Consider the following 12,937-nt stretch of genomic DNA (forward strand, 5'->3'; position numbering starts at 1 on the left):
CAGGGAATCCAGGTGTTCCTTAAGGAGTAATTCAGCATCCTGGTGATTCCAGAAGGGAGAGAGAAGATGCAGCAGGGACTCACTCACCTCCATCGAGGCTCCTGGACGCTCTCTTGCTGGCCGTGCGCTCGAACTGGGGCGCGGGCCGGTCGATCAGGGCACTCGCCTGCCGTGTCTGCGCCTGCGTCCGGCCGCTGTAGCGGAACTTGGAGCCCAGCGCCAGGAACCTGCTCTTCGGGATGGCCTCGGTGGAAGTCAGCCTGAAAGACACACACACACCATTTAAAAATCACACCTCCAGGGCGAGGAAGGGGCATGTGAAGAGGAATTAAAATATACATTAAAGGAATCCCTTGCATCCACCCGGCCAGGAAAATGCACGTACTAATAATGTCTCACATCTACATGACCCAAAGATCTCTGTCTTATGAGTCTTGAAAAGCAGAACTTGCTTAAAATTTACTGCAAAATAAACACCTACAGTCCCTGCAACCATTTCACTTAATTTTTCCAAAACTCTAAAGAACAATATTCATTTTCAATAGTTAAATTCAAGCACTAAGTTACTCAAGGTGAGGCTACTGTTCAGAAAACCCACCTGAAGAAGGTGTGATGTTCAACACATACTTTCCACAGCTTCTTTGCTGCCCGGTAACTTGGTAGCTTGAACCCAATTGTACTTTCATACTGTTCTTGCTGTGGAAAATATCAGTTATTTAGGTATAGCAGGAAATAAATGTGACAGGGGCCCAGTCCCCAGCCCACCACCCTGTTCTGCTGTGGCACAAACTGCTGAACTTGCCCTGCAACGTGCAGCAGGATCTCAGGTCAGAGGAAAGAGAGGGCTTTGGGCACTAGTCTGGGCATCCCTCAGGATGCACCGGGATTTGCAGAGGAACATGCCACAGGTTTTGCAGCCAGTCAGATCATTTATTCCTCCCTGTCACACCACCCAGCTGTGGGCTGGGGTCAAACACTGACCACCCTGCGAGGCCGGGTCATGGCAGTGAAAGCAGAAGGAGGAAGAAGAGGAGAGAGGTGGATCCCCATTGTAGCCTCTCTCCCTGATGCAGCCAGGCTGCTCCAGGGATTTCCCCATTCATGAGAGGTAGCATCAATGCATCCTTTCCCTGCCTCCTGCACTTAGGTGAAAAGCTCATTCTAATATTTAATTATTTTCTTTGAATGAAAGCAAGACAAAGAGCCATTGTCTTGCCCTGTTTCCAAAAAAAGTAGTTAGCGCTGCCCCAGTTTCAGCTGTCAACCTCCCACGCGTTTCCCTGGATGCTGGGAATACCCGGGGATGCCAGGAGGTGGTGCTGGATGTCACCAGCTGGTTACACTGTCACCAGCTGGGCTGCAGCTCCAGCTCTGCCCGGGCTCGGCAGCAGCCGGGGTCAGACACCCCGATGTCACACGCTCACGCAGGGAAGGGCCTGAGCCCTCCCCGCTCCATTCCAGGGACACACACGGGGAAGCAGAGCACGGCAGGAGCCCGCAGCAGCCAGCCGTACCTCCCCCGGCCGAATCTTTATGAAGAAGCTGCTGCGTTTGTAGGAAATCTTCAGGACTTTGGGCCACGGGAAGCGGTTGATTCTCAGTTTATCTTTGTAAACAAGAAGGCCACTGGAACAGACTCCCAGAGTGATATCCACTCCTTCCAAGTCCTGGGAATGCAGATGAGGATTTAAGCAGTGTCAGGGTTATGAGTTTCATGCCAACAGCTGCCTTCCAAATTATCTCTCTGGTCTTCACATAAATCACCTCCCCACCACCCAGACTCCAGCTCCCAGCTCCACGGCCAGCCTCCCTTCTCGTTCACACTTTTCCTGACAACCTCCTCCCTCCTGCTGCTCTCTCCTGTTCTGCTGGTTGCCCAAAGGGCTCATCTAGGGCCCATCCTGCATTTCCTGGAGCACAGAGGCTCACGTGGCAGGGAATATATATTGTATTCTAAGTTACTCAGAGCAAGGACCTGTCTATACGAGGAGCTTTGGAAAGTTTCCTGTGACATATAAATAATAAGAAACCAGAAAGAATCACTTCTCTTGCAGGAATGCTTGAGGCATTCCTGTTGTATGTTTGTATTTCCATACTTCCTCTCTTTCCAAAGGAGTTTCCTGAAACAGGTAAACTTGCTCCTGCAAGGGAAGGATAATCAAATTACAAAATCCACAGGTAGGTGCACACATGCTGGCTCTCACCTTGGCTTGGTGAAGGTCAACTCCATACATAGACAGCTTTTTTGCATTCTCAAGAAATTCCAGGTCTGCTTGGGCTGGAGTCATGGATCTGCAGAAAAAGAAAGGGCTTGGTATTCTCAAAATTGCTGTTTTTAAGAGGAGACAGATCAGACTTCATGAAATTCTTTAGATTTTCTTTTGCTTTCAATACAAACAAATTTTTGCCCAGCTGACTAATTATTAAATCACTCTGACTGCCCAAATTTGTGCTTTGAGACATCCCAGTAACGTGGCTGCACTTTATTCCTGTGAAGCTGTACAGACACTAGAGAAGGAAGTGAGGAAGAGCAGTGAGGTGACGAAACTTGATTCAGCATAAGAAACCCAACTGAGCAAAAGGTGACAGGTCCTGTCCCCCCAGACCTGCTGCCTCCAGACCTCCCCAAACCCAGCTATTGTTCTCCAAACCAAACACACGGACAGCTGAAACCACTCAGCAGAGATTCCAGTCGGGGGACCAGATGAATATGGGGTTTTCTGGGAACAGATGGTGCCCTGTCTGCAGGAGGGGCACAATTTAACAAAGACATCCTGATAATGGAGGCCATTATCAACGTTATTGAAGTGTCCCTGTTAATAAGTTCCTGGTGTATGTGGTACATTAACAGCTCTGCTGGGAGAGGATTCAGCTGCATACATTTCATTTTCTGCCCTCCTTTGATGTCTTCCTTACTGAGCACTCACATACATCTTGTGTGTGATGTAAACAGAGGTTTGAGTGGTGAGAGACGGGGCAAAGTCCACTGTAGGAAGGCCCCAGGAGCAGTCACCATCTTGATATGTGCCTTGTGCTTTGCAAATACAGTAGCAAGTGCTGGGGCATGGTTTAGCAGAGATTTCCCTGGAAATGTCCAAAAAACACATAGATGATACACTTGGGGACATAGTTTAGTGACAGGCTTGGAAGGGCTGGGTAAATGGCTGGACTCAATGGTCTTCGAAGTCTTTTACAACCTTAACAATTCCAAGATTCTAGGATTCCCACTGAAAATCTTCTGAAGTTTAATGTTCACAGAATATGGACCAGAAATTAAACGGGGACTTGTTGCTTCCTCCTGCACATGCAGACAGATGAAATATAACTACATCTTATACCTTTTGAAGCCTCCTTCTAATGAAGCCATGAATAATTCAGCACTGTGATCCACCACTTCTAGCATAGCCAGCGGCCTTTGACTCCAAGTTATGAAGCTTGTCAGAGGCCCAATACTTATTTTCCCTCATTTCCTCTCCTCTCAGTGTAAATGGAGGGGAATCAATTTAAAATATTGATTTGCAGGGTTGAGTGAGGTGTTAATTGTACCTCTGGTCACAGCCAGGGCCCACATCCACCCTTCCCACTGTGCTCCAGTTTTTTGTTCCCATCTGCCTGTGAGAAAGTCTTGTCTTTGCTCCTTCTTTTCTCTTTAAGGAAGATGTGCCCAAAATAAGATGAGGAAGAGGTTTAGTTACTGTCACCCTTGAATCTGATACCAAGGGGACTCCTAGGAGTTGTTCAACCCTACCTGAACCAGACACCCCTGCCCAGGTCATGGCTGCACTACGAAACACTTAACTGCAGGTTTGTAATTGCTGGATCACCTGGAATCCTTCCACGTTAGGAAATGAATGTTACTCGTCAAATGTGGTAGAAGAACACCCCAAACAGGCTGTAGGCTACGGTGTGTACACTGTAGCCTAGAGAGAAACTGCAGCCTCTAGAGAAACGAGATCAAGCTACAATCCAAAATTACACAGATCCCAAAGAAATATATTAAGAAAAGACAAAGTACAAGGTTAAAACAAGTCAATTTTGCATTTGCACGTGAACTAACCCCCACTCTCATGGCTATTCTGTGGGAAAAATGCACTTGTTAATAAATAATTGCAAGATTTTGCATGTGCTTTCTAAAAACTTAGTTTCTTCTTCATGCAGGAAAAAAGAATTCCAGCTTCTAGAAAGATTTTGTCCTAAGTATTAGATCTTCTGTTAAAAGCTGATGTTCATAGAATCATCACAGAATCACAGAATGGTCTGGATCGGAAGAGACCTCAAAGATCATCCAGTTCCACCCCTGCCATGGGCAGGGACACCTTCCACTACCCCAGGTTGCTCCAAGCCCCATCCAGCCTGGCCTTGGATGCTTCCAGAGATGGGACATCCACAGATTTTCTGTATCTCACAGAAGTGGGGAAAACACCAGAAAATCCCATTATTTCCCTTATTTCCTGTTGCTGTGTAAGAACAAGGCCTCCAGCCACCACACCTTACCTGTATGTTTTATGAAGCTCCATAACCTTTTCTTCAAGCTCTTTTGTCTGGTTTGGGGCCAGTTTGAACTCACTGATGTAATCTGGACCATGGAGATCAGGATCATAGTCTCCCAACTCTGACTGGACCGTGTAGGAACCCAGCAGGGCCAAGGTGGCAAAGGAGCAGGGCAGCCGCCCTGTAAGGATGTCCTGTCTAAGTTGCAGACACAGGTAATACCTGGGGGCAGAAAGGAAAATACTATTCACAGAGAACAAGGAGAAATTTATTAACTTGAGGATCAGGGTCTCTGTTTTTATGCCACTGATGAACACACAACAACGCTCATTTCCAATTTTTACTTATTCCCAAGGTAAACGGCATGGAGGACTAGGGGATTCAAGGTCACCTCCACTCTGCAAAGGACACAATGACCAGAAAATCTTGGGTAAGATTTTGGGTAAACCTAAGGTAAGAATTTACTTTTCTATACAAACACACACATGGCAGGGTTATAAATGACACTGCTTTACACATGGACTCCAGTGGCGAGTGGGAGCATCCTCACATCCTCTAAAAGCAAACCAAACCCCCTCCAAAAGGTGAAGGCATCTGATCTCCTTGCTGAAGGAGGGCAAAACCACCCAAATATGAAACACTTCTATTCCATATTCAGAAGAATACGGCAGTAGGATTCCCAGGGGACTCACCTGGTGATGTCCTCTGTCAGCTGGGCAGGATCCGGCGGATAAAACTTGACATTGAAGGTAAAATCCCAGGGGCCTCCTGCAATGACAAGGGAGAGCTTGAGAAAAATAAACACACCAGGACAGCTTTGTGATGGTCAGTTGATATAAAAAAAAGCTGGGAAAATCCAATCTGATCTTCAGGATTCAGCAGACGCAACACTGATTTGATACCGCTCGTTCTCACAGCTGGCTGCAGCTTAACATCTGTGTAAGTGTAAGATGTGACTTCATATACAGGAGGTAAGAAAAGCAGGAGAAAAAAAAGCAAGGCAGGGAAATTCACCTGGATTAACCACAGCTTGTGGCAAAAATTAAATTGTTTGCTAAGAAGCTCAATGACTGACATGTTTTTTCATTGACTGAAAAGGGATTCATGGAGAGAGGTCAGGCACTGAATGTAACTACTGAATTTAGGACTGGTTTACTGCTCAACCCAATTTTGAAATTTGGAGGAGGGCTGTGCTAAATCACTCCTCAGCCTAATGCACTGTGATCAGGTGGTCAGACACAGGTTAAACTCAGCCCAACACAAGCATCAACCTCTGGATGAAGCCAGAAAGCACCAGGATAGGAAGAGCTTTTCAAGTCCAGACCTAATTGCTTTAATACATCTTGTTGCAAACCTTGTATAGCACCATTACAGACATTAACTGGGCCAGAAACCACATAATCACACATAGAATTGGCATTATATGTGGTATGATACAGCTGAAGAGGTAACTCTCCCTTCTCCTTGAAAATAATCCCATTTCCCAGTAGAAAGCAGCCCTGACTGAGTGATTTTCATAGTTACATCTCCCCCTGCTGTGCCCTTTAACACTAGTTCGAAATAAGATTTATTTCAGAAAGAGAAGATCTACCCCTGCGCTTAACTCGCTCAGAGGTTTATTCCAATCTCACACAGGGAAGAGGGGGAATGGAGCATTCCTGGATTTACTTCTTATGCAATGCCATAACTGGGATTAAACACAAGGCACGTTGTTTTCATCACACACAGTTCAAAACAAGTGATTCCAAGATGACATTGAAGGGAGCAGAGGTTACCTAAACCACCCCACACTGGTGTCCACATGTTCATATGTACATGCAAAATAGCTTCACTTTGAGTAAAATCAAGTAATTTGCCATTTAACCCATCTCAGGGGGCCAGATTCCACAGCAGGCTGCTGTTATTACACTCACAGATGAATTCTATGGATGGAGCAGCTCCTGCCCTTCACACGCACCCTGCTACTGATTGCAAGAGAAGTTGGTAAGACCAGGAGCTTTCCCTACTCCACAGCCCTGCGCTTCCCCCCTAATCTGGCCTTAATGACACACTTTGTCCTGGGCCTCCCACCAAAAGCATCCGTAAAACAGTGTTTTCCTTCCCAAAACCAGTATTTTACTTCCAAAGCAGTCAGACTTGCTCCCAAGAGAATACAAAAGCCTCTAAAACATATTTAATTTTGACACTGTCCTCATCTTGAACTAATTCAGTGCTAGCAGACCTTAAAATACAATTTGGTATTTGAGCTGGTATTTCTCAAGCCATTTTTCATTCCAGCCCCAGAGTCCATAAAAAAACCTTGTTCCACCATAAAATTCTGCTCGGGGTCTCCCAATCTCCTTTGGGATTTCAGTGGTTCCCACTGACACCCATTTTCCCATCCTCCAGCAAGGAGCACATCCCCACTTCAGCACTGCACAGACAGTGTGGCTTTGCTTCAGGCGAACACACCCCAAGCTGTTTTACCACGGAAATTACATTTTTTCCTAAATCTAGAGCATCCCTAAGTCCTTAAGAAGGAGAGAAAGGATGCACAGACTGCTTGAACTTGTGCTGATCCCTGCCAGCCATCCACTTGACCTCTCCCCATCCCTGGGCCCCCCGGATGGCTCACCGGGAGGAACCACACCTCCCCACACATGATAAATTCAATCTACTTACCATGAACCTGCTTTTTTATTTCTTTGGCAGGATCCAGCCACGTCTGTAAGAGGATAAAAACATTCACAGTTTACCAGACATTCCAGAAACACCACAGAAAGCTGCAAATTGCTAAAAATACAGCAAAAAAAAAAAAAAAAAAGATGACAATATTTGACACAAAGGCAGCCATGGAAACTGGAGAGATGGTACATTTTTCGCTACTTTTACTCCAGGCTGCGGTCTCAGTGGGTGTATTTCCAACCATTCACCTACCAGGGACTCATAAGGAAGCTGGAGGAACAAGAGGGGGAAAAAAACCAGAATATTAGGGCTGCAAGAACAGAGCAGCAGGTACGGCCATGGCCACATCCAGCTACCAGGGGCACTTGTGCAACACCTTTTTTTTTTCTCCAGAACCTTTAAAAATAGGTAAATAGGACAGATACATTCATTTTAAGCACCCTGTCTCCTTACTCACCCTATTCAGATCAAAGATCACCAAGACTTTCTATTATTAGCTATAGTTTTCAACGACCTAATTGCTGAAATATGAGTAAAAACACCCAATTCCTGAGTAAGGCTGGAATTTTTTATAGTGTGACATAAACTTCATTTAACTATGACTCAAGTTTCGAGTAATTATCTCTGCTACAAATTTAGAAATGTATCTTTTTCCCCCCTCCTCTGTAATTTGGGGTTTTGTGGGATGGTGGTGCAATGTAAGCCTCAAAACACAACTCCTGCTTTTTCCATGGTCTGAGCCTTTCCCTTTTGCAGGGGTCAGGGCCTGTCCTGCTGCAGGCACTGGCGCTGGGCTAACAACCCTCCTGGAGAGGCTACATTTAACCACCTCTTCATTTTCACCAGCTCTGAGCAGGATTTGGACTGTCCAGGTCTCCCGAGGTGAAGGAATTAACTCATTGAATCCCCCAGGCTAATCTCTCCTGACCAGAAGGAGACGTAACTTCATGGCAGGGAGACAGCAATACTTGCATTTAATCTCCTCTTTTTATATGCCTGCTGCTCTAACATATAAAAGTGGGGATACAAAATCCATTTGAAAGGAAGGCTTCCTGCCTTTTTAGGGCCACAGCTCGGAGTAGAGCATCTCCATGGCCGGGCTGGTGCCACAGCTGCTCGTTACTGGGGTGAGCCCAGGGTGCAGTCATACATCCCACCCCGCCTGATCCAGCAGACAATGATAGGAACAGCAATTAACAGCACTTTTATCCCACTGGGTCATGAATCAGTGGGAAACAATCCTCCCTTTCAGGGCAATGAGCTCCTTGCTGCTCCATAGTGACCAGCTGCTCCAGCCCCTGTCACAACCTCCTAATCCCACTGTCACCCTCTGCTGTGTCCATGTGGGTAATTACTGGTCCTTGGAAGGTTTATTCCCCAAATATCAAGGTGGAAAATGTCACCTACAACCCCTCCCTCTCCAGGAATACACACGTGTATCTCCACCTGCTCCACACAGCTCAGGTGAGGTGCCAGAGCTCATCTTTGGACCCTATTAACACCATTTTACCTGTGAATCGGTAACTCTGGGGAAGTCTTGTTTGAGGTTACAGCAGGAGAGAGACGGAGCTTCAGATTTCAAAGTTCATTGAAACATAACCAGATAGATTAAAAAAAAATAATGGTGTTTTCACCCATCAGAGCAAACCAAACCAACTTCCTCCACACTGGAGCTGAACAACCCCTGGACAGTGGCCTCATCTTCCCCAGCTTCCAGCTCTGGGACACAGATCTGACAAAACAATCTGTTTTCAGTTCCTATGGTTAAAAAGATGCATAACGTCTCGGCCCTGGATGGCTTGGGGGAAGGAGGTACATGCTTCTGCTTCCAGAAGAATCAATGCCAAAAGCCTGGACGTGAGAAGAGCAAGTCCAAGGGTCTGGGAGACCACGGAATCATTCAGGAAAAGCCCTCTAAGATCACCAAGTCCAATCATTTCTCTAGCACTGCCAAGGCTACCACTAAGCCATGGCTGCACATGCCACATCTATATGCTTTTGATCACTTCCAGGGACAGTGATTCCACCACTTCCTTGGGCAGCCTGTGCCAAGGGCCTGACAACCCTTTCCAGGAAGGAATGTTTCCTAACATCCAAACGCAGCAGCAAGCTACCCACAGCACATGCAGAAGAAGCGGAGCTCCAGCTAAACTCTTCTTGCCCTAAGTTGGATCTAAAAGTACACCTACCTCTCCCTCTGCAAGAACAAACTCTGAGGGTAAAAAATATCCACGTTATATACATGGAAACACATTTCACATCCAAGAAAATTGGAAGACACCAGAGACTGTAAAACAAACCCAAGTGGGAGTTCTGCCTGCCTCAAATAGTGTTATTTTTGGTTGTTATTTTGCCTGTGTATAAAACATTATAGAGTATTTAATGACACACATCTGTCAGTCAGTCACCTGGCTACAGGGATTGCTGCAGGTGAAGCAGAGAAAGAGTCAGAATACGGACCAACATAACCCGTCTAAAGGACATAGAATTGGGCCCTTAATTTCAATTATCTCATTTTTGGCTTTATGAAATAGACCTTGAATAATTGTTGAGTTACAGGGTAACCAAGGTTTTAAAAGATAAGACACTGCTTGAGTCAAATCAAACAAAGACCTTAAATTGAAACCGTGAGTAGGAGTTTTGGTATAGAGTCCCATCTGTTCTTCTGCAGGGCAAAGGCTCAACTCCAAATGCTCTGGATGGCTCCAACCAAACCTTCCCAATGCTGACACCAGTGCCAGGGCAGCCTGACTCCTTCAGCTGCAACTTTATAACTTAATGACATCATTTTGCAGTCAACTAATATGACTTCTCCAGGTGAAGACCCAAGTTCACTAGGATTCATTCTATGATTCACATAGCTTTTTGACTAAAATCCACGCTCCTGTAGTCATTTATTCACCATTTATTCCTGTGTGATGAGCCGCAATACGTATTTAGGGAGGACACAAAACAAGTTTGAAGAGGAGCTTATGCCCCACTTCCTGCCCTGGGGAGATGATGCAGGAAGAGCTGAATCCCCTCAGGGCCAGCAGCTGCTTACCCTGGAGGTTGGTGTGTCCCATATGGCCAAACCAAAGTAGTCTTCTTCCAGCAGATTGAGGTGGTCGCAGACTTTTTTAAGAAGATCCTGTCCCTTGGCGTGTTTCTGCAAATAGACAAAGAAATCCTGAAGGACAGGGTTGGGTTTTGCCTGTCTTTGTTCACAGGAGAGGGGAGGAAGGGAATAGGATCAAACCACACTGTGCTCTATCAATAAGGGGAAAAAAGGTCCTGAGTAGCTCCAAATCAAATCTCCTATCTCCAGGCTGTTTCAGAGCAAGGACTCCTTACAGTAAAGGGCACCAAACAAAAATTCCATGGAGAGGCAACAGGAACCACAGTGGGCCTCTCTCTTCCCAGCAGCTCCATGTCTGAAAATCCCCCAAAGCTGGACTTCCCAACACAGCTCCATAGACACCAAGGATCTGTACAGGTTTTCCCTCCCAAGGTACATCTGCAGTGCTGGAATCTCCCTGGTCCTGGCTGCCCGACAATCAGGTGTGGATCAAGAGATGAAACTGCTGCTACAACCTATTCACTTCACAGACAACCTGACTTTTCTTAGGTTCAGAAAAAGGACAGCAGCACATAACCAAAGCCCATGATTTCTGTGGCCCTTCCATCACCCTGATCTGCTGATGAAAACCAGCTTCTCCCATCTGCTTCATGTGCCCAAAGCTGCTCAGCACACAGCCTCCTGCCTCCAGAAATACACTTTGAGCATTCCTATTTCCTCTTTTTCTTTCCCCCAAATCCTGCAGAAGTGAACTGACCCAAGGAACAGATACCCTTTTGGTCCAAAAGCATGAAGGAAAACATCCCTGAGCCATTAAAACTATGGCAACCAGAAGCAGCTCATTCCATCGGAGGCTTTGCTAGAAGAAAGTGCAGTTCCAGTGACGCAAGATCAGCTTCACTAATGCCCGCAGCTCTCCTGTCAGTCATCTCTGCATGGCAACTGCTCCAAGACCCCTGCCATGTTTTATTCCTTGGCTTTATTCCAGCCCTTCAGCTGTCAGGTCCTTTGTGCACACGTTATGACTCCATAGGTAACATAATGTATGCGTTAGCCTGGGTATTCCTCAAGGAATTGGCACTGGTATAGGAATGAAAAAGCTTCCAGGGCTGTCAGTCGGAAAGGATGCCTGAAAGCACTAATTCTCCTTGCATAAAGGCATTTGTGCTGCTCTTTGCCTACACCTTTGCAATTCCTTCCCAATTAAATCTTAATAAACTCTCAAAACGCCAGAGCAGAATTACACTGGCGCTAAAGCCAAGGGTGCTTCTCAAGTTAAGAGGATCTCACTGACACCATGGCCCCGCTAATCCTCTGCAGTACCCACCACGACCCTCTGGACCTACAGAGAGACATTTCTCATGTCCTGCTCAAGTCAGGACCCCCCATCCCCCCACAGTTCTCCCTCCAACAGTGTCCATGATGGTATTCAAAGGCATCGCTGCAGCAAACTCAGGCACAAAGCCACGGCAAGCTGTCACCGGGATTGGAAGAAGACGTTCCTTGGGGCTGCACACAGTATCCCTGGCCAAGGGGAAAGTGATGGGGGCAGTGATGCTCTGAGCTGATCCCAGGCAGGACCAGCAGCACCATCGTTACACAAACACTCAGCACTGACCTACTTGCCCAGGATCACCCAAGGTGATGGTTCCCACAAGGAGCCCTGCGTCCAGATACCCTCTCCTGGCCCATTTACCAGCAGGACTGAGGGAAAACAAGCTGGTGGAATTATGCTCCAATGGTAAGTACCAGATTATTAATATTCCAGACAAGCACTTCGATACTAAAATAGGGATTTCTGCTCACTTTTTATTGCCCTGACAGCACCACAACCCTGTGAGAGAATGCACAAAATAAAGGGAAAAAAAGCTCTCAGATGAAGGGGGTTGCAGTGCTCTAAATCAACATAATAATTTTAAATTGTTTACTGGAAATACATTCAACTGCAGGCTAAACACAGTGTGTTTTCTTTACATCCAAGCACCAGGAGCTAAGTTAACCAGCAGCCTGAGAGGTTAAGGTACCTTGGGGGACTAGAAAAGCACAAATCAATTTCATTCAACCCATTTTATTCAAAGCCAAGGAGGCAAAAGTTATTTAGAGAATTGCAATCTACCCCAAAAACTGAAACTCTAGCCTGGGATACAAATGAGAGAGATGGTGAACAGCAAGTAATACAAAGTTTGGGTTTGTTTTTTTTTAAACTTCCCCCCCACCTCTACAAAGCAAGGCACCCTGGAATTGTAGAACAATAAAAAATAAAGATTCCTAGTACCCAGAGGTTTTTACAACACACTAAATAAGTTGTTATAGTTTACAGCAGACTTGTTCTGCAGTAAAACCTGTCATGTAATTCCCTGGCAGCACATTAGGCCCCTATTAAATCGTGTTTGTGGTGATTTTTCAAGAGAAGCAGAAGGGAGAGGGAAGAGAGGAGAAGTAGAACCAAAACCCCAAAGTACTTACATCCACAGAACACTCAAAAATGGTGTCATCCAGCAAAACGACTTTGCAGTACATGTTTCTGTGTCTCTTCACTGCTTTTTGGGCAGCTTTCAAATCCTTGTCTGCTTTGGTCTCTGGAGACTCTGGCTTTGGTTCTGGCTTGGCACCCTCCTCCTTTGCTTCCCCTTCTTCCCTGTCCTCGAAGTCTCTTCCCTCTGGCTCCTGGTCGTCCCTCCTCTCCTCCTGAGCAGGCTGAAACCCCCGATTTAGAGGTGTCAA

At 46.2% G+C, this 12,937-nt stretch overlaps 1 protein-coding gene across 18 annotated transcripts in view; it reads right to left on the reverse strand.

Moving 5' to 3' along the window:
• EPB41 (erythrocyte membrane protein band 4.1) overlaps positions 1 to 12,937 on the reverse strand; it is a 95,109-nt gene that overhangs the window by 34,435 nt on the left and 47,737 nt on the right. For all 18 annotated transcript variants that reach the window (XM_082296789.1, XM_082296786.1, XM_082296784.1 and 15 more), the window contains exons 3-11: positions 12,680 to 12,910; positions 10,199 to 10,303; positions 7,153 to 7,195; positions 5,184 to 5,259; positions 4,495 to 4,713; positions 2,205 to 2,292; positions 1,515 to 1,667; positions 599 to 696; positions 88 to 260 (exon numbers count right to left, since the gene is read on the reverse strand). In XM_082296789.1, coding sequence (XP_082152915.1) covers positions 88 to 260; positions 599 to 696; positions 1,515 to 1,667; positions 2,205 to 2,292; positions 4,495 to 4,713; positions 5,184 to 5,259; positions 7,153 to 7,195; positions 10,199 to 10,303; positions 12,680 to 12,733 — 1,009 coding nt within the window. In that variant the 5' untranslated portion in view covers positions 12,734 to 12,910. The remainder of the gene's footprint in view (positions 1 to 87; positions 261 to 598; positions 697 to 1,514; positions 1,668 to 2,204; positions 2,293 to 4,494; positions 4,714 to 5,183; positions 5,260 to 7,152; positions 7,196 to 10,198; positions 10,304 to 12,679; positions 12,911 to 12,937) is intronic.

This window comes from Coloeus monedula (assembly GCF_965178545.1).
Source record: "Coloeus monedula genome assembly, chromosome: 24".
Classification (NCBI taxonomy): Eukaryota; Metazoa; Chordata; class Aves; order Passeriformes; family Corvidae; genus Coloeus; species Coloeus monedula.